At 45.2% G+C, this 27,966-nt stretch overlaps 2 protein-coding genes across 2 annotated transcripts; both read left to right on the top strand.

The window, feature by feature from the left end:
• Window positions 1-181: 181 nt before the first annotated feature.
• Window positions 182-5,310, top strand: LOC117855804 (uncharacterized). The gene is made up of 12 exons (XM_034738190.2): window positions 182-267; window positions 376-450; window positions 534-658; window positions 746-1,015; window positions 1,528-1,700; window positions 2,661-2,701; window positions 3,428-3,556; window positions 3,637-3,761; window positions 3,835-4,116; window positions 4,225-4,370; window positions 4,538-4,594; window positions 4,703-5,310. The coding sequence occupies exons 1-12, from the start codon at window positions 204-206 to the stop codon at window positions 4,719-4,721; spliced, it is 1,506 nt and encodes a 501-aa protein (XP_034594081.1). The 5' UTR covers window positions 182-203; the 3' UTR covers window positions 4,722-5,310.
• A 12,090-nt stretch (window positions 5,311-17,400) lies between these two features.
• Window positions 17,401-21,415, top strand: LOC117857218 (2-hydroxyacyl-CoA lyase). The gene is made up of 2 exons (XM_034739739.2): window positions 17,401-19,127; window positions 20,719-21,415. Exons 1-2 carry the CDS (start codon window positions 17,730-17,732, stop codon window positions 21,031-21,033), a joined length of 1,713 nt encoding a protein of 570 aa, XP_034595630.1. The 5' UTR covers window positions 17,401-17,729; the 3' UTR covers window positions 21,034-21,415.
• Window positions 21,416-27,966: the final 6,551 nt, after the last annotated feature.

Raw genomic sequence — 27,966 nt, 5'->3', positions numbered from 1 at the left:
TTATTTGTTTTATAAAAAGTATCCGGCATGGGTTCCTTTTTTTTGGGGTTCCTGATACGGGATCCACGTATCCCAGTCTCACAGTAGACTTAAAAGTATGGCATAATAAATAAAAACTGAATTACTGATCCTGCAACGTTGCTTTTCTGGTTATGACCCAAATTTTTCCTTGTTCAATTCTGCATCATATCAGTTCTGGAAAGATGCTGCCAAGCAAGAGGGGTGCTGATGATCTCACAAGATTCTCAACCGACTCATCGATTCCAGGTCCGCTGGTTCTTCCTTTTTCTTCATGTGTTTTATGGCTCTATTTGAGCACTCACGGCTGCCTTGTATCGTGTTTTCTAACTTGTTGCTTATTTTGGGACAATCAAGGTTTCTGGAATGAGCTGAGTGATGAAGTTGCATCAAAGTTGTCTAGAAGTGTCGTCTCAATTGCTTTGTCCCATGGTGATTACGCTGTTGTACACTTAGTTTTCAAAATATATGCCTAAAAGTCATTAGTTGGAATGATACAAATTATGATCTTGTAGGAGAATATGTGCTATTTGCATCCTCTGGCATAGCTATAGAATGCCAGTCTAACTTCACAAAGTTTGTGACATCAGCAGCTTTGGTTAGAGCTTTAGATGATGAAAGAGATGTCCATGACATTGAGGTTGGTGCTGAATCATTTACTAATTGTTCTTTTCTACTTTAGATAACTGTGATCATTCTGTGTTGTTTCCTTGCTTTACTATTATAGATTAAAGTACGCCATGAAGGACATGTTGCCATAGGGACTGTGGAAGAATATGACCTGGATCATGTAATTGCTGTTGTCAAAGTCACACCCGTCCTTGATGTTTATTGCGTACCTCTCAGTTATGCAAAGGAATTGATGCCTGGTAGCAAGGTTGTAGCAGTAGGGCGTGACATCTCTGGCAAATTAATGGCCAGAAGTGGGACACTTACTGCTTCAGACCGATCTGAAGATTCTGGACATCTTATGTTCTCTACATGTAAATTATCTGAGGTACACTTGTGTTATTATGAGTGCTATAATCTTTTCTGTTACTATATTCTCTAAACTATGTCTCGTATTCGATAAAGAAAATGTTAATTTACTCTCTCTGTTTACCTTTATTAGTCGCTGTTGACTGTAATGCAAAAGGTTGGCCTTATTCCTTTCAAAATGTACCCTTGTGCAGTTAAGTTGAATGGTTTTCATAGTGGTTGAATTTGCAGTGGAACATACTTCAAAGATATCATACATTTTAAAGTATAACATATTAATGATAATAAAATAGTATTCCTTCCAGTCCTTGTTATTACTTGACGTCTCGGCACTAAAATATAACTACTTTCGAGTCTATTTTTGTGTCCTAATGTCAAGTAGTAATGACTGGAGGGAGTAGCATTTAGAACTTGCAGAAGACAGTCAACAGTAACTAGTAAACGTAAAGGTGGGAGTAACTCTTATCACCTGGTCATTTTATTCTGTTCCAGTGTAATCCTTGTTGCCTGCCACATGATTTTTTTCTCTAGGTTATGCAGGGGGGCGCACTTTTTGAATTTGATGGGAACTTTGTTGGCATGAACATTTTCTGGAATATGAAAAGACCCATATTCATGCCAAGGGATATAATTTTTGATCGTTTGAACGATTTATGGACATCCATGGAAAAGATATTATTTCCTGAGATGGTGAAGTTAGCCAGGTGTGCCAATATATTTCCAGTTTTCTTATCTATGTTTGCAGTTGCAGCTTTTAGTGTTTACTCTTAATAATAACTTGATGCTTTGGTACCTCTAGCGTAAGATATTATCAAATAGGTGAGCTGTACTTGGCATGTGTCAAAGTTGCTCTGTATTGTAAAGTAGCCATATTCCTGTGTATCAAATATTAAAGCCAACATATTTGTTACCCTTAATAAAAACTTGATGCTTTGTTACCTCTAGCGTAAGATAATATCAAACAGATGAGCTGTACTAGGCACTTGCCACAGTTGCTCTGTATTGTAGAGTAGAGTAGCCATATTCCTGTGTATCAAGTATTGAAGCCAACATATTTGTCTAATTCAAAATGTTAGAATATTTTGTTGCGATTAAAATATGAACATTACAAGGGAGTATGGTCTCAAGATTTTGTTTAACTGGATACCACCCGTTTCTCTAACTGGTGGTCTAGGGCTGTCAAAAGAGTGCCCCAGGAGCAGAAGAGTGGTCTCAATTCTCTGATTATCCTAGTTGCATGGGAATTATGGAAACATAGAAATGATTGTGCATTTGAGGGAGAGAGGCCAGTAGTGGAGGTAGTCTTGCAAAAGATTGCCAGCCTTTGGTGTATGGCTGGAGCTTCTGCTCTCCAGGAGCTCCTTTGCAGGTTGCTTGTCTTGGTCCTTAATTTGGGGCAGGCTAGTCGTTGGCCGTCTTTTTTGTGCGTGTCGCGTCTGTACCTTTCTTTATTTTTCAAGGGTGTGTGGTGGGGTGTTTGGAGGGTTTTTTTTGGCCCTTTGTATTGTGTTTTTTTCTCTCTTAATGAAATGACATGCAGCTCTCCTGCGTTGTTCGAGAAAAAAAATTATTTTAATATTTGCTCAGTTGTATTATTACACTATCTACTCATGCTGATCCCTTTTGGGTTAATACTCGTATTAATGTTTCATCTACGGGCATAGAAAAAGACGCACAAGTGTGGAACTTCGCTCGCATCCTGAAGGTGTACACAACCACCCAATATTGATCAGTAAATGTTATTTAATTGTGCAACTCATCACTGTTTCTAAGGTCCTCTAGTGGTTCAAATTAAGCCTTTACATTTGTACTTCTATATAGCTAGTTTAGTCTTCTACAGTTATATTATAGTGTTAAGAGTTAATCCGTTAACATTACTTGTGCACTAGCGATTCAGCCAATGCCTGTGCGTTGCGATCATGAATAAGTATACATCAGGTTCTGATTTTGAAAAGTAATTTTACTCTGGTCTAAAAATTTATATACATATAATCATATCAATTGGCTCCTACATATACACATACGCAGATAGTACAACACTATGCTGTAAAATGCTACATGCGCATCCTTAATAAATCCATCCAGAAAGATCTGGATTGAGTGTGCATAGAGCACACCATGACCATCCCAGCTCCTTGAAGAGTAGAGATGGCATTAGTTGTTGCACAAGTTGCCATAACATTTTAATGTTAAGTTGTTATGTAGAGAACTTTAAGTGATTGTTAAATGCTGCACTTCGATTTAACACATGCCAGTGCTAATCAACCTTGTTGCACCAGGATAAGCAAGGTACAGTTTGGGTTTACACTTTTGGTTATCTCAGTCCATCAAGGGGCACGGTCATGAGTCAATGCTTGCTGAGTTATCATGTGCTGCGCATTTTTACAGCCTTGCTGTCCCACTAACTATTATACGATGTCTCGTCCACCAGGTAGCATGAATGTTGATACTTTTGAAGAACATTTTGGCGACAAATATCCTACTGGTGTCTGGGGTGAATTCAAGAAAGAAATTTATTCTAACATATCTGACAGAGTTGTCGCACTTGCTTCGTTCCATGGTGATTTCACAGTGATGCGCTATTTACTATTTCACATTTATGTTGAGTCATCACTAGCTAATGGCAGTTATGGTGTCCAGATAAATCAAAGTTCTTTGCATGCACGGGAATTTTCATTGACTTTTATGGATGTTCGATTATTCTAACCTCAGCGAGCTTGGTTAGGGATCCTGATGGCGCTAATGAGATCGTGAGCAGCTTAAGGGTTGGTACTCCTAATTTTACTGTGATTCTCGTTCGTCCAAGACACTGCTTAAGTCTCACTGTATTGTTTGCAGATTGAGGTGTTGCTTCCAAACAACAAACGGACTGCAGGGAAATTGGAGCATTATAATTTCCAATACAATGTTGCTCTAGTCAGGGTCAAGAATTACAATGTTGATGGTCGTGGGAAGCTGCCGATACCTGAGGTGGTACGATATAATCAAACGGTGGTAGCTGTGGGCCGTTGCTTTGAATCAGGTTTATTAATGGCTGCAAGTGGGAAATTCATACCAACCCACAAAGTGCCAGACGATGCGAATTATGATCTTGGGTACACTACGTGTAAAACCACTAAGGTAGCGCCCTTGCCTTTTCTTTTTTAATTGCCTACTTTTACCAGATTATGATGTACTTAGCCTTACATACTTGGCGTCACAACTGACCTCTCCATATTACCTGGTTAGGCTGTGATTGGAGGCCCCCTTGTTGATTTGGATGGAAAATTTGTGGGCATCAATTACTATGATATAGAAACAGGAACCCCGTACCTGTCTTTTTCTGAAATCTGGGAAATTTTGGAAGGAATGTTGGATGATTTGAAGACAAATAAGTAAGTGTGGATTTCTCTTTTGGTATTCAAGTTGTTATGATAGTGCTGGTATACAGGTTTAGTTTTGCATGACTGCAAGATTTGTTTGGACATTTGATCAATAATCTAGTTGGCGGTAAAATCAACATAATATCCTATTAAATCTCGATATTCTGCGTGTTTGACAGGGCGACGATTGGTGGTCATAAGGCCCGTGTGGGATATGACATCGAACCACAAATCATGTATGTTGATACATCTCATCGATCTTACTATTATTATGTAATAAACATATCTTGTTTAGAAAATTGCTGACCTGATATGACGTGAGGAAATATATCATTGAATGGCAGCTGGGTATCGCCTGCCTGATCCAAGGTGATACGGATGAAGATGAAGTTGAAGATTAACGTGCATCCCTAGGCAACAACAGCAACAGATTAGGATAATTGCTAACTGCGTACCAGTAGTCTTCGTTCTACTCCGCCGAATTGCTATCTGCATGCCGTAAGCTCGTTTTATCTGGATTGGATTGGAATTTCATGTATTATCTTAATAGAATATTTGAACAGATGTCTGTTGCTAAGATAATCTGCATGCAGATAGGAAGAGAAATTGTTTAGTTGCCTGCATCTAGTTTGAGAATCTCATGCAAGAGACTATTGGTTATGCACACACCTCCTATTTGATGTGAGAATACCTCCATCACTCCTCAATGTTGTTAAGTCTCAATTCAAACGTATTAAATCATCTTGGGAGGCAAAATAATGAGTAATATTAAGTACACTAAGCTAGAATTTACTAGTTGATCCATGGTGTAAGCATAGCAAAGCATCTGATGCACAAATTCTGATCTGAGGGGTACATAAACCACCAGGTCATCATGATGAACTTAAGGCAATGACATGTATCCAATCCCTGCAGTGCAAATTATAGAAGGAAAAGTGAGGCATAGTAGCAATGAATCACATGAGATTTTCATCCAGTTGCAAGATCTGGTGAGGAAAAAAAATAACAATAATAATAAAGGCCCAGGTGCAGTGGGCGAGCCAGGCCAGGTCAGCCCAGCCCAGCCAGCTGCGTGGGAGCTTGGCCAGGCCAGCCAGGGGTCTACTGTTAGGCCTGTTTGGTTGGAGGCATGGAGTATTTGCCTTGTGAAAAGTGTTGCATGTTAGTTGCTTGTGAAAAGATGTGTTTGGTTAGAGTCCTATACCTGAGAACACTAACAACATTATATTGCATCTTAGTTAGAGATTATGCATATATATCAATCAATTCCTCCCTATTTTTGTTATTTAGTATTTCTATATTCGTTATTTAGTTTTTTAAAGAGATATTAGAATTTCTTTTATAAAAATATATTTGCTAAATATTCTTCTTGTGCTCGTCATTTATAGAGAAAGAAAAAAGAAAGCAATTGGCTTTGCCTGAGAACAAACTAGTCGTGACGTCGTACTTTTTTTTAAAAAAAAGAAAAGAATGAGAAGGGCACATGACGTGGTAGTGTCCGTTAATGACCTCCCTTGATGCCAGGCTAATCTGCTCAAAAACGAGTGCCGGAGCCAGACAAATGGCGCTAATCTCCATCCTGGCACAAGCAGCAGCATCGGTGCTCAAGACCCCACAACCAAACAAGGTGCAGCACTTCGGCCAAGCAATTTCTTTTCAGGTTAAAACCAAACAAGCTCTTAATGCAGTAATCCCTTGCCTTAAGCAAGCAAAGTCTCAAAGCAAGTTGCAACACTACACGCTCGCTCATGCTCTCCACTCCAACACTCTGATCCTCTCATGATAAGCGGCTAAGGGGTGTTTGGTTCGTATGACTTATTTTTAGCATCCATCACATCGAATGTTTAGATACTAATTAGGAGTATTAAACGTAGATTATTTATAAAACCCATTACATAAGTGGAGGCTAAACGGCGAGACGAATCTATTAAGCCGAATTAGTCCATGATTTGACAATGTGTTGCTACAGTAAACATTTGCTAATGATGAATTAATTAGGCTTAATAGATTCGTCTCGCCGTTTAGCCTCCACTTATGTAATGGGTTTTGTAAATAGTCTACGTTTTAATACTTCTAATTAGTGTCTAAACATTCGATGTGACATGTGCTAAAAATAAGCAAAGGGAACCAAACGCGGCCTAAGCTCACTGCCCATGTCCAAGCTGGACGGCCGCGCTCGAATACCCAAGAACCCATGACTTCTTTTTTTTCTTCGAATCACACGATACAGACGCTCACATACACGCACGCACACTTACCTCTACGGACACGCACATAATCCTACCCTTATGAGCATCTTTAAAAGATTGAGCTGGTAAATTCTCGAAATTGACGAAGTCAGCACGGTGCCTCGCTTACTGCTGGAAAAATTCAGTCATTCACACTAGTTCAAGAAGTATTCCTTGAGGTTACAGAAAACAATGAAATTGAGTGACTAAATAACAATGCCTAGAAGTCCCACCGGAGCACTTGGCAAGTCTGTGGCCCAGACTTGAGCCTACGAAATCAACCACCAATCACCTAATTTGTCCAAAAGATCCATAGTGGAGACGCAAGAGTTTTCTTTTTCAATTCTTGTGACGCCAGTGGAGGCACAAGAGTAAAAGTTTACTACGTTACTCGGACTCTATTGTGATTCCAACTCACAGCATCCCTTACCCCTTTGCCTGTTACTGCATACGGCGCTGAAGCTAATGGAAGTGAAGGAGACTTGCCCAGGTATGCATACCGATCATTCCCATTCCAGTACAGAATCAGTCGATTTGTGCATCAGTTGGACCAGCAGTCACCTGCATAAAAGAGATCGTTATCCCCCGTCTTGGAAAACACAGTTCGGGTGTCCAGTCCAAAAAATATTCAAAAGAGAAAAATGTTCCAGAGAAAGAAGAAATAAACCGACCATCTACTACTTGAGAACTAATTTTGCCGAACATCCATACAAGCACACTGGAAAAATACTAGTTACCGGTGTAACTTGGACACCATTATAGAACTATAATCAGTTTGTCATTATATCGATGTTTAGCATGGAATAGCTGTTTCTGATTGAAAGAAACAGCAGAAGCGGAACGAATCCAGAGGAACAGGATTATATAACTTCAAGCTGTGTTCGGTACAGCTGCATATTCTGAAGTAATAGATGTGTGCCAGGAAATGTTCAGGCTGCAGTTGTTTTGGGCAGATGAAGACTTATCACGTTCAACTGTGAAACTGCCCTCCGTGTCTTCTATGATGAAGACAATTACCATTAGGTTATCTCGATAAGAAACAAGATGATGGGTGTTCTTCTGTGATGTTTTACCAATATAAACGGCTTTCCCACCAAGGCCACCATATTCCACTGGGATTTGGACATTGATTGCTCGTTGAGTCGTGAAAAAAAGCTTGTACTCCCTCCATTCCAAATTTCCAAATTGTAGGTCGTTTTAACTTTTTTAGTGCATAGATGTTATTATGCATCTAAATACGGTGTATGTCTAGATGCATAATAATATCTATGAATATAGAAAAGCTAAAACGACCTACAATTTGGAACAGAGAGAGTATTTAGTAGTGAGATCTATGGTACTTGTATTCAGTAGTAGGCACAACATACCCCAAGTTGATTTTTACCAACCCCTGGGACACCACATGAATAGAATTAGTGCTGTGCATTAGGTTAGTCACTTGAGATACATGAACTGAGAAATTATTTTATATATACTATCTGGTAGTACAACTGTACAGGAGACATGAGGAGGTAGAACAAGAGACACACTAAGCTCATACAATTCATCAGAATAGTACAGAAGTCGGATAGAAAGACGTGAGGCAAATAAAGAAGCACAAGTTACGCACACATAGCTAATGAATGAAAGAATTGTCGAACTTCCAATATGTTCTATGTTTGATCAATACTCCTACTTGATCCTTCATTAGGAACAACAACACTGGAAAGTAACCTTACCTATCTCGGTAACTTCTTTGCAGTGAATCCCAGTTCCCACCACCAAGTATGTTGTTGAGGTAATCAGAACCAGTAGTGGCGTGTTTTTTTTTTAGAGAAAAGGGTCTCCCCCCCGCTTTACTTCAAGAAACAAAGCGTGCCACCATTCTATTACAATGTTGGAGCATTAAGCGTATTCGAAGCGCACCCGCCTAAGACACATCGTATTCAACATTTCTCATGCCGTATCTGTCGACAGCCGAGTCACCAAACCTACTGCACGTTGCCGCCGAGATTGGTGTATTCATCATCACGTCCACCAGAGCATCGCATCGCTGCAGTCCCACTGGGATTGAGCACCACGATACCCTCCCGAACTTGAGGCTTGACAAGGGGTAGAACTGATGACCCACGGGATCCTCGGCGGACCAGCTCCTCTCTCTTCCAGCAGCTCGATGCATTGTGCCATCTCCTCGTGTTTGTTCGGCTTTAGCAGCACACACCATCTTCTCAGCATCTTGGCGATCGAGCACAGGATCGGATCTGCTCCCCTCCTCGCCACGCCGCCCTCCCCTGAAAACACAGGTTATTGCGCAATTTCCATAAGGACCATAGCGTTGCAGCACAGCTACAGTTCAAAATTGTATTCTTATTGTTGCACCACCGGCCAGCTGACTCAGAGTCAGCTCCCAGTTGTTTCTCAAAAATTTCTGAGATCACTTCCCATACAAAGTTGGGAACACAACACCCAAAAAATAAGTGATTAACAGACTCATCCTCTTTGCAAAATAAGCAAGATTTATCATCCAGGTGTCTCCTCTTGCTAAGGTTATCTCGAGTTAGAATTTTATTATTATATAGTAACCAGAGGAAGACATGCACTCTAGGGGGCACACTCAAACCCCAGACTGCTGGTATGAGAATGGGAGTGACACCTCTAAAGTTTAAAATTGAGTAGAGAGACTGTACTGAGTATAGCCCTTCAGAGTTATATTTCCAAATGATAGCATCCTCCTCATCAGTGAGACTGATGCTATTTGCAATCTGCAACAGCTCCTCCCACAACAGCATGAGCCCTTGGGAAACTGACCTTCTAAAGGTCAGCTTTAAATTGACACCATCCCAAATTTGGTTAATAGTTGCTCCTTTCTCATTCACAATAACATAGAGGTGCCAGTATTGGACAGCAAGGCTGGAATTCCCAAACCAATGGTCCTCCCAGAATCTAACCCTGCTGCCATTCCCGATTTTCCACTGGTAACCTATAGAAGCTGCCTGTGCTGCACACATGACTCCTTTCCAAAAAGGAGAGACATTTCGCGTAGGGCAGCAAAAGATGTTGGGATGTTCAGTTCTATATTTTTTCTGAACAATTAGAGTCCAAAGGACATTTTTTTGGAGGTGATATCTGCGGATCCATGAAGCTAAAAGACACATGTTCAGGGTTCTCAAATCTGGAATTCCTAGACCCCCAAAGTCTTTTTTCTGGGCCATCATCTGCCAGTTAGCAAGGTGATATCTATGCCTCTCCTCTTAGTTATCCCAGAAGAAGTGGGCCATTTGTAGGTTAATCAAGTCAATAGCCCATTTAGGGAACTTGATAATGGATAATAGATAAATTGGAATGCTAGCTAGGCAGGATTTCAGCAGGACAAGCCTTCCCCCATAAGAGAGAAGCTTGCCTCTCCACCCAGCCACTCTCTTAATGATCTTGTCAATGATGGGTTGGATGTCCTCCCTTCTCAACTTACTATGGTGCAGAGGCACACCCAGATACTTGAAAGGAAACTCACCTTTCTTACAGCAGAAAATCTTAGCCATATTATTTTCCTCCTCCTCTAGGCCTATAGTAAGCAGATCACTCTTATCATAGTTGATTTTTAGACCTGACAATTGCTCAAAGAAAACCAGCAGCCACTTAAGATTTCTGGCCTTATCTAGGTTATTTTCTAAGAAAAGCAAGGTGTCATCAGCGTATTGGAGGCTAATAATACCCCCACTCACTACATCAAGGAGGAGTCCTGTAATCAAGCCCTCCCTTGCAGCTTTTGTTAGAATTTTTGTAAACACAACAGCAACCAAATTAAAAAGTAAGGGAGACAGAGGGTCTCCTTGGCACAAGCCTTTTCCAGGTTTGAAGTAACCCCCATTTTCATCATTTATTCTAACACAAATAGAACCACCTCTCACAACCTTCCTAATCCACTTTCTCCACTTTGTACCAAAACCTCTTGATATTAGCATTTCATCTAGGAAATCCCAACTAACCCTATCGTACGCCTTCTCATAATCTAGCTTTAGGATAACTCCCATCTCCTTTTTCCCAAACACCGCATGAATAATTTCATGGGCGGCCACCACACTTTCTAGAATGTACCTGCCTTTGATAAAGGCAATCTGGTTAGAGGAGATGAGCCTGTCAGCAATCTTAATAAGCCTACTGTTCATCGCTTTAGCAAAAATCTTGAAGCTACAATTTATCAAACTAATAGGTCTAAACTTCTTAAGATGTTTAGCCTCGGTCTCTTTGGGGATAAGGGTTATAATTACATAATTCAATCTATCAAGATCCAAGTCCCCAGTTTCAAACAGCCTCACCAAGGCCATTAGGTCATTTTTAACTATCTCCCAGAAACATTGGTAGAATAAAAATGAGAAACCATCTGGGCCAGGAGCCCCTTCAGCATAAGACTCGAAGACGGCATTTTTAATTTATTTTTCAGAAAAAGGGCTCTCCAACATCACATTCTCCTCATGTGTAACTTTGTCTTCCTTTGACCAAAAATTATCGTCTAGTCTAACTTCAAGCTTTTCTTCATACCCAAAGAGGGTTTTGTAGTACTCGCCGGCTAGGGCCAGCATTCCTTTGGTTTCTGTGACAGGGCCTTCAGGGCCTTCTAACACAGAAATTCTCTTCTTCCTGTCCCTTTGGTTGGCCATAGCCTGAAAGTAGGCAGTGTTTCTGTCTCCCTCCTTAATATTTCTCTCTCTCGACCTTTGCCTAGCTTTGGTCTCTTGCATCCTCCATATTCCCTCCAGCTCATCTAAAATGTCCTGCATTCTATTTCTATCTTCCCCACAAAGATGGCCAGATTCTTGAAGAACATCAAGGGTCTCAAATTCCCTCAACAGATTTTGTTTCGTCTTTCTAATTTCAGCACTGATGTTGAGGGCTCAGCCTTTGGCTTTCTTCCTTAGCAGTTAGCATCCTAATTTTGTACTGCCAAGCGTCAAGGGGGTTTTCAAAGTCGCAAGGGGTGCTCCATACTGACTTAACCAGCTCATGGAAGTTAGCCCTGCCTAACCACCACTTCTCGAATCTAAAGATACTAGGTTTTCTAGCTCTATCTAGGCCCAGATTAAAGATCAGCGGAACATGGTCACTCCCAGCCCTTGACACAGCTTGAACACTGGCCAGGGGGTATTTTTGATCAAAATCAGAGAACCAAAGATTTTGTCAATAGCAGCCATAATAGTAGTGGCGTGTTTCTGACTGTGAGTGCTCATCAGAGAGCATATCCCACGCATTCTGGGCTCCTGCAATGTATTTACATATCAGTATGTCAATTTTCATTGCTCGCAGCAAACAGAGACAAGAAACCGGGGAACAGACTGGAGCTGTTGGAGCAGGCTTGCGCTTACCAGCTAGTAGGAGGAGACGCTGCCGACGACGCGAGAAAATCCGTGGAAGTGGAAGAACCCCGCGTCCGCTATGACGACGGCGGTGTGCCGTGTCAGAGCGCTTGTTGTGGCACTGGAGCAGGGAGCCGAGCCGGGAGCAGCCGAGAAAATTGGAATTTTGCCATTATGAAACGTGGCCTTCGCTCGTTTGCCATCCCGCAGAAGGGATTCGCTCGTTTACCATTATGAAATTGGATACACTCGCTAGAATGCCCTTTGAGTAATTTTTTACCAAATTTAATCATTTTTTCACAGCCTCTTTTCTTTCCCGTTTTGCCCCTGCTCAATAGCAACGTTGTCCAATCCATTCCTCATTCATGGTCTTCACGAGATAGAGTCCTCCCACCTTGCTACCGCCGCCCCAGATGCGTCCTCGCCACCCCGCTGCTGCCGCCTCGACGCGTCCGCACTAGCCCACCGCTGCCACCTCCTCCTCCTCCGGCGACGGCGGCCTCCCGATATTCCCAACCAACACCTCCACCATCGTCGCCCCGACCCCGCGCGCATTCGGCTCTCGCCGCTTCCCGTGCTCCAGGTGCTGCTCCTCTCCTTGCTCTCGCTCTGCCTCCTTCTCCTCTCCACGCTCCTCTCCATCCATCTCGTCCGCGGCCTCCCCCACCACGGCCGCTCTGGGGCTGCGCTCTCCGCCGCCACCGATGACAGGGACGAGGAGGGCCGTCGCCAATGCCCACCTCCTCGTCCAACCCCAGCACCGAGTTCCTCTACCTCGGCACACTAGCCACCCCGCCGCCGGCACCACAGGCCCAGAGGACGAGTTCCAGTCTCTGACCTAGCTCGCTGGAGCTCCGCCCCCTGCCACCGTTCCCGCATGTTGGCCCGCCCTCCGGCAAGTTCGCCTGCCGTAGCTCTGTCTCCGTCCCCAACACCGTGCCTCCCGCCACCACCGCCGCCGACGTGTCCTCCTCGTCGCTCTTTCCCTTGTCGCCGTCAGCCTCCTCGCCCATGCTCGGCTCCAGCCCCGTCCATTTCCGGGGCGGCGGCGGCGGGGTGGCAAGGACTCTGCCCCGTGAAGACCGTGAATGAGGAATGGATTGGATAACATTGTTGTTGAGCAGGTGTTGGGGATCACCCAAAAAGATGATCACCCTCGAGGTCATTCGAATTGGCGTTCTTTGCGCAACTCTAAAAGTTTCTCAACCTCGGGTGGAACCCATTGACTTCGGGTAAAGATTACAATGCGAAAAGGTGCCCTGCGCATCGCGGTCTTAAGAGTTGGTCCGAAGCTACGTGACCTTCGCCAGTATTTAAGCTAACTGAGCCCAACCTCGAACACTCAAAGCTAACCACAAGTGCCGAGACATTTACTACCATGTGCAGGGTCGCGTGTACGAGGTTGGGCGCCTCTTGAACACGAAGCCAAAGCAGTCAAAACATACGAAGCTGAGTTAGCTTCGGACACGACGACACAGTCTCGGAGACGAGGCTAAGGTACGTGGAGGCGTTGAAGCGGTCAAGGCGGATTTCGCGGGACCATGTGACAACAATGAAAACATTTCACTGTTGGCAGCGTCATCTACTACCTTGTCCACTCTTTCTAATGGATAATCATCTTTCAGGCAAGCCTTGTTCAAGTTAGTGAAATCTATGCACATCCTTCATCTTCCGTTCTTCTTTTTGACTGGAACAGTATTGGCCAGCCATTCTGGATAAATGATGGGCTAGATCACGTTAGCTTCAAGGAGCCTATCAACCTCGACTTTCACTGCTTGGGCTTTCTCATCAGACATCTTCCTCCTGAGCTTTTGCTTTTTTGGCTTCGCGCCAGGCTTGATATCAAAAGGCTGTGCTCTATAATCTCTCTGTCAACCCCTTGGAGATCACTCATGGACCAAGCGAAAACATCTTTATTTTTGTTTAGGAAGTTAATTAATTCCTTCTCCTCTTCTGGCTCGAGGTTAGCCCCTATCGTGACATGCCTGTCCATGACGTAGCCGTCCAAAAGGACCCTCTTGGTTTCATCATCTGCACTTATTTTTATCTTTTCTTTGTCCCTCTTGGGTTCAACATATGGGTTCTTCTTTTCTTGCTCTTCGGCTTCATTGGGGGTTGTGAGGTGATGAACGCTCTTTTGCACCGGGGTTACACCCTTTCTATGTTTCTTGCAGTTTGTTGGTCACCAAAGACTATGATAACTCCTTTCAAAGCTAGGATTTTCATGCATAAGAATAGTTATCTGATGGTTGCATCAAACTTGTTAATGAATCCTTGCCTGAGGATGACAAAGTAAGGGTAGTACATTTCAACTACATCAAATGTGATGTGTTCTGTTCTTACATTATCGAGGTTCCCAAAGGAAACTGGAAGTGCTATCTGTCGGGCATAAATCCATGGGCCCACCAGAAGATTTGTACGGATCCACACATGGAGAAGTACACCGAGACGTATCAAGATATGGAGACTACGGTACAGGGTGGCGTGGTCTACATGGAGTCCATGGGACTAGTCGAGGACAAGGAAACTACTCTTCCTAGTTGGAGTAGTATTCGGTAGTTGAATTCGACTAGTACTCTTGTAAAACAACTACCCTGTAACCCTGCTCCCCCAATATATAAGGGCGGGTAGGGACCCCCTCAAAACAAATTCAATCCAATACAAGCAAACAACATATAGGATGTAGGGTATTACGCGATCTAGCGGTCCAAACCTGTCTAAACCGCATGCCTGTGTACAGTATCGAGCTCTTGATTTTGGCAATACCCACCAACCAAAACTCTACCTTGGGTACTCCCTTGGTAGGTTGCCGGGTTTAAACACCGACACTATCTTTCCCAGAGCTTTGACTGGCCTCCCCCCAAAGCCAAGTAGTGGCACTTCTGCTGGCTCAAGCAAGTGCGGGTCAATTTTCATCTCTCCAAAGGTGTTTGCAAAGATGATGTCTGTAGAGCTAATGTTGTCCACCAAGACTTTTCCTATCTGCCAACCAGCGATGATGGCCTCGATTACCATCGTGTTGTTGTGCGAGGTTGTTTTGAGATTGAAATCTTCTTCCGTAAAAGAAATTAGCATGTGCGCCCATTCTGGTTTAGCCAAGGGTCCATCAGGTATGATTGTATTCACCTGCTTGAAATAATCTCTTCTTTGTCTTTTGTTTTCGAACTCGAGTGAAGAGCCACCAGCGATTGGTATTATCATGCCATAAGTTGGTATAGCATTGGAGCTACCCTCGTGAGGTTAAAACTGCAAGGATCCTCTCGAGATTGGCATTATCATGTCGTAGGTAGGTAAGGCTTTGGGATTGCTGTTTGATGGGTTGGGCTCAACTTTTGGAATTTTGTTGGGTAGATTTGGTGGCGATAGTAGTATTTCGTGGCGAGGCTGTGAGGGTGCGAAGTTCGCATTATGCGAGGTTGGTGGGATATGAGGGTGGAATTGTGGTGAAGGTTGCCACGTCATGGCGGGTTGGAAAGTTGTGAGGTTGGTTGAATTTGGGTAGTATGGAGGATGTGGCCAGAAGGTGGTATGGTGAATGGTCTTGGGTGCCTGGGATGCTGCTTGGGCTGCGGCTTGAGCTGCTTTCTTTTCTGCTGCTAGTCTTTCGTTGGTTTCTTTGACTATCGGGCAGAAATCAGTTGCATGATCAAGTTGTTTACCATGGAACGTGCAATAGAACGGCCTTTGCTGTCTGGTTTGGTTGTTTGGCCTCGGAGGGCCATTGCCTCGACCTCTCCCTCTTCCTGCATGGCCACCTCTTTAGCCGCTGCCGAAGTTGGGTTGGTTTTGGTGGTATTGATTTTGGTTGTGGTTGTGGTTTTGGCTTTGGTTGTGGTTATGGTTTTGGTTCGAGGCTTGGTTGCCTTCAATCGCTAGCACTTGTTGGGTTGGGTGTTGGTGGTGGTGTTGCTGGTTGTAGGGCGAGGCTTGCCATTTTATACTCTTTCTTAGATTGCCTTCGGCGGTTTCTTTCCGCCACCCTTCTTTTGTGGTTCTCGTCTGACCTGCGGTATTTTTCTAGCTCCGCAAACAGGGCCTCCATCATTTTTGGCTTTTTCTCGTTAGTTTCAAGGCGGTTGGACCTGGATTGAGTCCCAGAATGCAGGCTGATATGGCAACACTGTTCACTACATCTGGTGTTTGCGATTTGAGCTGTACAAATGTCTTCACATAACTTGCTACGGGCTCCTTGTCCCTTTGCACACAGTTGAAACGATCTCCTTCGTCAGTCACGGCCTGATGGAAGCCTTGGAAGTTTTGAGTTAACTTGGTTTTTAGGTCAATCCAAGTGTAGACTGATTGCGGTGGGAGCAAGGAATACCAATTCAGCGTTGCACCTTCGCAGGCGATGATGAATGACTTTGACAATACGACATCGTCTCCCCCAGCTAAGGCTATGGCCACTTCATAACCCATGAGGAATTGGCGAAGGTCTATTTGGCAGTTGAACTTGGGTAATGCGACTGCCTTGTTGGTTGCTAGCTTCGGGCATGACGACATAGTCTCGGAGACGAGGCTAAGGTACGTGGAGGCATTCAAGCGGTCAAGGCGGATTTCGCAAGACCATGTGAGAGCGTGATTCCTGGAGCTGTTGGGAGGTGTGGGAAGCGTGCTCTCCAAAAGACCTTCGCGTAAATCATATTCTAGGAATGTAGTGGTTGAGTAGGGGTGATTGTGGAATGTAAAATACCCATCGAGACACTATAAAAAAGGAGCCCTACCCCATTGTAAATTTTACGTTCTCTCTTCAACGAAGTGGAAGTATAAGTGTTTTCCTTGCTTTGTTGTATCTTAACCTCGCTAAAGTTTGAGACCAACAGCAGGGGCAAAATGGGAAAGAAAAGAGGCCGCGAAAAAAATGATTAAATTTGCTAAAAAGTTAGCTAAAGGGCATTCTAGCGAGTGTGCCCAGTTTCATAATGGCAAACGGGCGAATCCCTTTTGCGGGATGGCAAATGAGCGAAGCTCACATTTCATAATGGCAAAATTGCAATTTTCTTAGGCAACGCTGTAGATGTGTTGCCCAGACGACTTGATGCTTCCAATCTCTTCACTGTCGTTGGCGGATCCTCCACAACTCGGGCCCCACTCTTCCCGGTTGGGTTAGCAGGCAACGCTGGTGGCTGACACGGGGCTAGCAGATGGTCGCTGGCGGTAGCACGGGGCTCGTCGGGATATTTGTAAAAGGTCCCTGATTTGGATCGCGATTAATAATCGTGATCTGATTAATCGCGATCCAAATTGGGGTTCTTGTGTAAATTTTCAGACCAAACATTTGCAAAATGGATTTTGATTTGATCGCGATTATTGATATTGATCGCGATCCGATTTAGAGTTGTTTTGGTAAACTTACGGATCAAATATTTACATAATACGTCCTAAAATGGATGATCGCGATCCGATGTAGGGGTGTTCTGGTTAAGTTCGAGATAGGCCCCCTGATTGGAACTGGTCGACTCCCAGCACCAGCAGTCCACCGACGACCGCCACTTTCCCCGGCGGGGTCGCCGTCGCCTCCGCCTCCTTCCTTCTCCTCCACTCGTGAGGTCGTGCCTGACTGCTCGGCCGGCCCCGCCCGTTTGGCCAGATACAACGCTCCAGGTACACCGGTGCCAGCTGCCCCCAAGCAGAGGTGTCATCTGACCAGCACGCCTCACCTCGCCGGCCAGCCGCCGCACTCCTCCTCCATTCCTTTTATAATCAAACATCTGCAGCCCCCGTGCTCACTTCACTTCCGATTGCGGAGCAACAAATACGAGAGAGAAGCGCACCAACTCCCCAACCACCGTAATCCAGACAGGCAGGAGGGAAGGATGGCCGCGGCGACCGTCGACGGCAGCGCGCTCGCGGGCCGGGCGCTGGCGGCCGCCGGCGCGCGCCACATGTTCGGCGTGGTGGGCATCCCCGTCACCTCCCTCGCCTCCCGCGCCGCCGCCGCGGGGGTCCGCTTCCTCGCCTTCCGCAACGAGCAGTCCGCGGGCTACGCCGCCGCCGCCTACGGCTTCCTCACCGGCACCCCGGGCCTCCTCCTCACCGTCTCCGGCCCAGGGTGCGTCCACGGCCTCGCTGGCGTCTCCCACGCCACCGCCAACGCCTGGCCGCTCCTCATGGTCTCCGGCTCCTGCGACCAGGCCGACGCCGGCAGGGGCGACTTCCAGGAGCTCGACCAGATCGCCGCCACCAAGCCCTTCGCCAAGTTCGCCGTCAAGGCCACCACCATCGCCGACATCCCGCGCCTCGTATTCCAGGCCCTCGCCGCCGCAACCTCCGGCCGCCCTGGCGGCTGCTACCTCGACATCCCCTCCGACGTCCTCCACCAAACCATCCCTGAATCCGAGGCCGCGGATCTCATAGCCTCCGCCGCCGCCGAGTCAGCCGCGTCCAATCCTTCCCCGCCCAAGCAAAAGTCCCTGGATGAGGGCATCGAGAAAGCTGCCGACCTGCTCCGCCGTGCGGAGCGGCCTCTTGTCGTGATTGGGAAGGGCGCGGCGTACGCGCGCGCGGAGGAAGCCATCCAGAAGCTGGTGGACACCACGGGCATCCCCTTCCTCCCGACGCCCATGGGGAAGGGGGTCGTGCCTGACTCGCATCCGCTCTCCGCCACGGCGGCGCGCTCGCTCGCCATCGGCCAGTGCGATGTGGCTCTGGTCGTCGGTGCCAGGCTGAATTGGTTGCTTCACTTTGGCGAGCCGCCCAAGTGGTCCAAGGATGTCAAGTTCATACTCGTGGACGTCTGTGAGGAGGAGATTGAGCTCCGGAAGCCACATGTGGGGATTGTTGGGGATGCCAAGAGGGTAGTTGAGCTGATCAATAGGGAGATCAAAGACAATCCATTCTGCTTGGCAAGGTCGCACCCGTGGGTTGAAGCCATCACCAAGAAGGCCAAGGACAATGTTCTTAAGATGGAGGCACAGCTAGCGAAGGATGTTGTGCCGTTCAATTTCATGACACCACTGCGGATAATCAGGGATGCGATCCTTGCCGAGGGGAGCCCTGCTCCGGTGGTGGTCTCGGAAGGGGCAAACACCATGGATGTTGGCAGGGCGGTGCTTGTGCAGAATGAACCAAGGACGAGGCTGGATGCAGGGACATGGGGGACGATGGGGGTCGGATTGGGGTATTGTATTGCAGCTGCAGTAGCCGAACCCGAACGACTTGTGGTTGCTGTGGAGGGTGACTCCGGATTCGGATTCAGTGCAATGGAGGTTGAGGTATGAATGCGACTTGCCAGTTCCACATTGAAATGTTAAATAGTTAAATCTCATAACTCATTTGGTTTAGTTGCATAAACATGCCCTTTCTTATTTTCTGCCGCTTTTTTCGCTATCGTCATGTTATTGTGAGGTGAAATTAACATGCTTCTGGTTGGAGAAAACCAGGGTCAATAATGCTAAGATACTTGCAGAGACCATAATCTATTTATACGAACTATGCTGCTGCTGCTGCCATGTTCCAGGTGTTAATGACACATAATTACATGGGAAATAGAAAAGTAACCTAATGTATATGCATAGATGGCATGGTCTCTGAATAATTACCCAAGGATTGTGTATGAGTCTATCCTTTGCAATTGTGCTAGTTCATACTGTTAGTACAAGTATTCAAGGTTGCATATGCTTTTATAGACAGAATTGGATAATTATTCAGCTGTTGTCCACAAATGAGCAATCGAGTTATCCTAATGGTCCATCCTTATCAGGATATATTATTTCGTTGTTTGTAGTGCACACTTGGCAGTATGCATATGAATGCTTCCGTATACTACATCTCCAGCTTCATACAGTCACCATATATGCATTTTTTTTGTACTGTTTATACCTCTGTTATCTCATTGGCCCTTGGCACAAAATGAACATTTCACATGGAACCACAGAGGGCACCATTACTCATAAGCTATACATTTTGCAGCAACCATTAAAATTGCATTGTTTTATGTGACAGTTATCCATCTGTGTTGCCAATTGAACAATGAAATTATTTTGATTTATTATGGTGACCTTGTTGTTTTCTTCAGATTACTGCACGCCATAATTTTTTTTGAATATGATCTGATGAATGATACGCGAAACCATTCCACTCCCTGGGGCATTCTTTTTAATTTTGTCTGCAATCTGCTTAGAAATGATAAATTTAGAAGATGAACCAGAATATGTCTATAGTTTTGCTTCTTACTTATATAGTTTTATTCATTATAAGGTTATTGGTGATGCACCTCTGAATTGTAGGTGTTACCTTGTTACTCTTTCTTCTACTATAGCAGCTTTAGAATTTGTGTGTTGTTGCATACTAGTTGAAATAGTAGGATATTTGAACTGGCAGATGTGTGGGTCAAAACAACTTGAAAGCAAACGGGTGTGCTTATTTATATGCCCTTGATGGATTAGCTTCACACAGATATTTTCAACAAAGTAAATGTTTGCCACAACTAGCCCTCTAATTAACCCAAATTCAGGGCTTCGCTGTGGTTGATACTTAGGATAAGTAGTAAAACTCCATAGAATGTTTGAAAGTCTATGCGTGATTGACTAGGAAGCACCAAACCTCTGATTAATCAGGTCACCTTAATTTTGCTTCATTGTTTTTATGTCATTTTTTTGTAACATTTACTTATTCCTCTACCAGCTTGGTTTACATGATCTATTTTTCTTTTCCTTGACTTTTTTTGCTTCTCCAACTTCTAACTAGTCCCGTCGAACAATATTTTCCTTAACTTGCTGAACAATATGTTTATCATTCCAGTTTGCCATATTGTACCAGACAAAGAAATCCCAATTATTTACTTTTGTGCCTTTCATTTTACAGACGTTGGTGAGGTACCAGCTGCCTGTTGTCGTAATTGTTTTCAACAACAACGGCGTCTACGGCGGTGACCGGAGGGGCCCTGATGAGATAACTGGACCCTACAAAGATGACCCTGCCCCAACTTCTTTTGTCCCAGCAGCAGGCTACGATAAAATGATGGAAGCGTTTGGAGGAAAAGGCTATCTTGTGAAAACACCAGACGAGCTTAAATCTGCCCTCTCGGAATCGTTCCGCGCCAGGAAACCAGCAGTCATCAATTGTATCATTGATCCTTACGCTGGCGCAGAGAGCGGCCGGATGCAGCACAAGAACTGAGTGAGGGTGTTTGTACCATATCATAGCGAGATGTGCAGATGCGAATGAATAAGCAACGTCCTCCAGCGTCCAGCCATTTTCAAAATCTTTTCTTTGTTTTGCATCCAGGTGTGACTGTGAGATGCTCTGTAAACTTAGCTCAACGGTTGGATTTGAACCGGGTATTCGCGGAATGTAGCTTCATGTTATCCATTTAAAAAGACAGTTTGTAGACCGGTATGTTCCTTTTGTTTTCACTTACAATGTAATGAGGAGTAAGCTGTAAAAGGGTCAACATTACTGCCATGGCTTAATTTGGCATTTCAAGATGTGACACTGTATGTATACTTAATGACAGAATACCTTTTGATGAAATGAAAGAAAGGGCTCCGGATATCTGATATCCTCGTCGACTAAATTGCTCCCTCCGTTCTTAAATATACGACGCTGTTGACTTTTTACTTTAATTTCGACCATCAATATCTATTGAACGAGTTAGTTAATTAAAATAAAATGTGTATCATTATGTCTATTGTCAAATGCACTTTAGATTTAACTTTTAGGTTTATCTATTTGCAAAAATATTTGTAGAAAAGATGAATAGTCAAACAAATGAAAAAACCAATGACGTCGTATATTTAAGAACGGAGGGAGCATCTATGTTTTCTAACTTGAATTTTACTTTAAAAAGGGTCTTAAAATATGAGTTTGGTCTTTTTTTAGACTGGTGAGTTGTGGACTCGTGTGGCTACACGACGACTAGTGCTCATGCTTTGGCATGGCGGCCGCGGGTAACGTCGCCATCCTGGCATCATGCATGACCAGCTCGTGGCCGAAACAATATTCAGTGCCAGTGGCCCAATTGTGGCCTAAAATTGAGGATGCAAGTGGCGCGGCCTTACACGCAAGCTCACTTTGCAAAATGCTTCATTGACTGATGCTGTGATCATTCAGAGCCATGCCTACCTTTCCTGTCATCAGAGATGCTGACATTCCAGGAGCACACGGACGCGCACAAAAGACACACGAACTAGTCAGGTGTCTGGAAACAAACGGGGAACGAGAACTCTTACATTGCTGGCAGAAAAAAGTTTAATCGAATTGCAATGCCAGGAAAACTGACCGTCGATCTCGTTGTACAAGGATTACCAACTGCCGATTTGTTTTACTGACCAATAGGACTTGCCTTGTTGTGGCTCTGACGGGGTTTTGCCGCTACTTGGATGGGTTGGTTTGCATTGCAGGTGAGCCTGCACGGCGGCCAGGTTGCACGACCGCGGCGAGGAGCTCCTCTTCACCACCAGCAAGGTGACTTTTCTTACCAACTATGGCCAAAGTCTTCCCCTCCTTTCATTCACTGTTGGTGTGTAAAAAATCGATGCTCGTAGCCTAAAAAGGGGAGAGGTTGAATTAGGCAAACTTAAAAAACTTTAACCTATGACTTTGACTATTTGCTTCAAAGCATAAACTAGATTATGCTATCTAGATGTGTAACCTATAATTGATCTAATGATTCTTCCCACCCAAAACAAGTTTTGCAACCTAGAGCAAATCTTATCAAAAATCTGTTAACCACTCAAGTTGCATGTATGAGATGCGGAAACGTAAATGAGTGCATTAGGAAGAATGCAAACTCGGGCACGACAATTTATCCCATGATATCGGTAAGCAAATGTCACCCCTAGTCTGTCGGGTATACATCTATGGGCTCACCAGAAGGTTTGTACATGTCCACATATGGGATGTACATCGAGGCGTAGCAGACATGGAGGCTACGGTGCAAGACGGCATAGTCTACATGGAGTCCAAGGGACTAATCGAGGACAAAGAAACTACTCGTTGAATCCGACTAGTACTCTTGTAAGACAACAGTCCTGTAACCCTGCTCCCCCAGTATATAAGGGCGGGCAGGGACCCCTATCTAATACAAGCAAACAGGACGTAGGGTATTACGCGATCTGACGACCTGAACTTGTCTAAATCGCGTGCTTACATACACCATCGAGTTCTTGATTTTGACGACACCCACCAACCAAAACTCTACCCCAGGTACTCTCGTGGTAGGTTGCCGGGTTTAAACACCGATAGCTGGCGCGCCAGGTAGGGGTAGTCGCTAAAATTTTCTTTGCGAGTTCGATGGCTCAACTCATCATCAAGCCTACGATCACATACGAAGCCGGCGCGATGTTCGTCTTCGATTCCTAGGTTTGCGTCGCCGACGGCGCTGGAAGTTTCCACTGCTACATCGCAGAGGCCCCGGAGAAGAAGCCCCTTGACATCAACCTTCGTCACCAAGGTACAAAGGGTTTCATCGAGAAACTCAACAAAATTTTTGATCTGACAAGAAGTGAGCTCGAGTACAACTCGGACTCTACATCCACTCGGATGGGTTCCCACGAGCAGGCAATCCAGCCATCGTGTGGACTGAATCAAACTCTGAGTCAGTTCCCGTTTGAACTTCAAAATGCGGTATCGGTCCATCAAACAGCTTTGTCCAAACTACAATCCGAATTGAAAGCGCTTGAGGACCATGACTTTGATCTATACTCGAATTCCGTTGAGGAAACAACTTTATCAGGGCCGCAACAGGGCTTGGTAATCACTTCAACACCACAAGGCAGATTCGTAACTAGTCGTACATGAAGCCATCTTTTCTTGCTCAGGACAACGAATCACACCTCATTGCTCACCTGGATGTTCTCCCATACCAAGAAGGAACACCCCTGTTGCCTGTCCGTGAAGACGATGGCTCCACAGAAGTCATCACCTCAAGCTCGGGCAGCTACTCCCCAGATAGGGAACTTTTCGCCCTTATCGCAGTAGTTGACGGGGAAGACGGTGACCAACGACAACCAGAGAGGAGCCCTCGACAGGAGCGTCACCCAGATGACGTCTCATAAGATGAACTCTCCACTAACGTCATGGGAGAAGAAACTGAAGGGCAAAGAACCCGGAGGCGCGTAAGGAATGCATCGAGAGCAGAACGACGCCGTCAATTGGCAAAACAGCTCCCAATTATGAACCTTGACAAAGCCTTTGAGGTAGTGCAAACACGACAGCATAGAACACCCTTGGCTCCCGTTGCTTCCATTGACCTTATCACTCGGGCCACGCCACAAGACAAGTACATCACGATATTGTCACAATTAGCGGAGCGGGCCTACGAACTACTCAATAGACAAAACCCAATCCCGTCATTATCTCGTACCCCATCAGTACGTAGTCAACATGTAAGCAGCAGAGGCCATGCAGGACTCTCAGCCCAACCACATGAAGATGCAAGATAAAAACCAGGGTGCAATCGAAGGACCACGACAAAATAGGGGTACAATTGAAGGCCCACGGTAAAACCATGATGTACTCGAAGGCCCCAGGCAAAATAGAGATGCACCAGAGGGTAGTCGGACAGCCTCTATGGGAGGCCGGCGCCACCACAGGGCTGATCCTGAACCCTCACGCAACGATGAGGATCTTCAACACAAGATAAACAACAATCGCGACGCACGCAACATCATTGAAAACCTGCATCACGAATGAGAACTCGAAACTGACTATAGGTACGACGACAATGACAACTTCCTAGCTTTTACAAGTTGGGTCAGAAGTACAATCTTATCCGAGAAATTCAAACCCCTGGGCATCTCCAAGTATGATGGCAAGCAAGATCCAGTTCAATGGTTGCGCTGCTACTCATTGGCAGTTCAAGCCGCAGGGGGCACCGATGACACAAAGGTCATCTATTTCCCCATATGCATGGAAACTGCGCCACTGATATGGCTCGAGTCATTGAAGCCCAATTCCATCAACTCTTGGCAAGATTTGAAGCAAGCTTTCACCAATAACTACGCAGGAGCAATACAACGTCCTGGCAACATAATTGACCTAGCACAAGTCAAGCAGCGGCGGGACGAGACATTGCGAAGCTATCTACGTCATTTTTTCAACAAAAAGGCTACCATCATAGACATTTTGGAGCAAGATGTGATAGAAACCTTCCAGAATGGTCTCTACGACCGCCGCATGTTTCAAGACTTCGGTAGGCGTCGTCCTCCGAATGTCAAATCACTCAAGACTATGGTCCAATCATGGGCAGATGAAGAAGACAAAGAACTTGAACGATTTGAATCAAATTGCAATCGAGGCCGCGACAACAACAACCATGGCAATGGCCAGGAATGGGATAGAAACCATAACGGGGATCACCGAAATAACTACTTGGGGAACCAAAATCGCAAGCACAAGCCGGACAACACAATCGTGGCAATGTCTAACTCAACCAAGAAAGGGTCTAACAGGCATGAAGACAGGCCCGCATTTAACGAGCTTCTGAAGAAGCAATGCCCATGGCACCTGTATCACAAACACGCCGCGATAGACTGTTACAGCCTACGTAGGGTAATGAAAGAGTTGCCAGAACCCTCGAGTACCAATGACAAGGGAAAAGGCAAAGCAGATGAAGGCAAAAATGGTAAGGGCAAGTTCTAGACTCCGTCCAAGATAGTGAACGTTATTTTCGGTGGGATCCTAGGCACCGCCTCCAAACGATCCTAGAAATTAGTACTAGGGAAATTATGTCCATTGAGTCTACTACTCCCACACCTCTTAAGTGGTCTGAGGTACAGATTACCTTCTCCAGAAAGGACCAATGGACAAATTTTTTAGAACCAGGTCAATTCCTCCTCATCCTGGACCTGATTGTTGCTAGTTCAAGGGTCACCAAGGTACTCATTGACGGCGACAGCGGCCTCAATGTCCTGTTTGCCAAAACTCTAAAGAAGATGGGCCTCAACATCACAGATATGCTTACCCCAATGAACTCTCCATTCTACGGGATCGTTCCAGGCAACGCGGCTATACCGCTTGGACAAGTAGTCTTATCAGTTACCTTTGGACAAAGGAGCACTACCGGACAGAGTATATTCCATTCGAGGTGGCGGATTTTGAGACTTCCTATCATGCTATCCTTGGAAGACCAGCATTTGCCAAATTTATGGCCATCCCACACTATGTTTACCTACTAATGAAGATGCCAGGACCTAAGGGAGTCCTCTCCCTCCACGGAGACCTGCGAAGATCATATGAATGTGACACAGAAAATGTTGAGGTTGCGGTGACTACTCAAGTACCCAACTCAATGCAACAAGTCTTCTCTACTTCGAAGAAACTCTTCCCGACAAAACTCGAAATTCCAGAGAACAAGTTGGGAGCTACCAAGGTCAAGCCGGCAAGAGTCGTGGACTTCAAAGCCATAGACCTCGAGACCGGAGACACCTTCAAGACAGCCCTGATTGCCACAGGGCTGGATGCTAAATAGGAAAATGCGCTCGTCAACTTCCTTCGGGCTAACCGGGACATTTTCGCATGGAAATCGACAAATATGCCAGGTGTGCCCAAGGAGTTGATCGAGCACTCACTCAATGTAGACCCTAAGGCTACTCCAAAGAGACAACGACTATGAAGATTCGCCCAGGACAGAAGGGAAGCTATCAAAAAATAGCTAGCAAAACTACTCGCGGCAGGCTTCATAAAGGAAGTTTTCTATCCTGAGTGGCTCGCCAACCCAGTCCTGGTCCGTAAGAAGAACAATAACGAATGGAGGATGTGCGTCAACTACACAGACCTCAACAAACACTGTCCAAAGGACCCTTTTGGGCTCCCAAGGATTGATCAAGTCGTTGATTCTACAGCTGGATGCGTGCTACTCTATTTCCTAGATTGCTACTCAGGGTATCACCAGATATCTCTCAAGGAAGAAGACCAAGCCAAGACTGCGTTCATCACCCCTTATGGAGCTTTCTGTTACACGACAATGTCCTTCGGGTTAAAGAATGCAGAAGCCACCTATCAACGCGCAATCCAGATGTGCTTCGAGAAACAACTACACCGCAACGTGGAGGCGCATGTGGATGACATGGTAGTCAAAATCAGAAATTCAGATGACCTCATTGCTATCTTGGAAGAAACCTTTACTAGCCTGCAAATGTTCCAGTGGAAACTCAACCCTACAAAGTGCGTCTTTGGTGTACCATTTGGAAAACTACTCAGGTTCATCATTACCCATAGAGGCATTGAAGCAAATCCTGAGAAAATCACCGCTATCACCAACATGCAAGCTCCATCCAACATCAAGGACGTATAGAAGCTGACAGGATGTATGGCGACCCTCAATAGATTTATATCAAGACTTGGAGAACGGGGCCTTCCCTTCTTCGAACTACTCAAACGGCAAGATGGACCAAAGAGGCGAATAAAGCTTTGCCGCAGTTGAAGGATTTCCTATCAAAATCACCGATCCTCACAGCACCAACTCCAAACGAAGACTTGCTGCTATACGTTGCTCTTAGAAGGAGGTAACCTTACCAATTGAACACAATGAGTGATCATATCTAGCCACCCATCCCAATTACTCCAACCAAATATGGGATGGGACCATTCGGGATAGATTCATCCCTCCAATCAAACACGAAACAGGGAGGGACTCATCTCTCCAACCAAACATGAGTTGGGATGAGATGGGACAGGATCATCCGGGATGACCCTGTCCGGTCTGTCCTGTCCCTCCATCCAAACACACCATAGTATGAGATGGCATCGAAACACATCAGGATTTTGGGGTAACTAGTGCAAATGCAACAAGTTGTCAGAGCATTGCACTATAACTCGTTGGATTCGTATTCTTGTTGGCTGCTGCTCTTATTGCGCATTATTGTAAGAGTATATCTAATCACCTTGACGATTGTGCATCCACTTTGAATGTGATGTGGAATGCAGTATTATGTACCCCTTTCTTCTGGATTTTGCTTCACAACGGGTGCTCACAGTTGGTGTTTTTATTATCTGTATTTGTATCTTTCTTTCATCATGGTTCTGTCCGCAAATGTTGGATTTACTCATGCTCATGGATGCAAAAGAGAAGGTTGGCAGCTCCTGAAGTTTGATCGGTACATTAGGCCC

The sequence above is a fragment of the Setaria viridis genome, chromosome 5 (genome assembly GCF_005286985.2).
Source record: "Setaria viridis chromosome 5, Setaria_viridis_v4.0, whole genome shotgun sequence".
In the NCBI taxonomy this organism is placed as follows: Eukaryota; Viridiplantae; Streptophyta; class Magnoliopsida; order Poales; family Poaceae; genus Setaria; species Setaria viridis.
The sequence above is the reverse complement of the archived record's forward strand: the minus strand, read 5'-3'. Positions and strand labels throughout refer to the sequence as shown.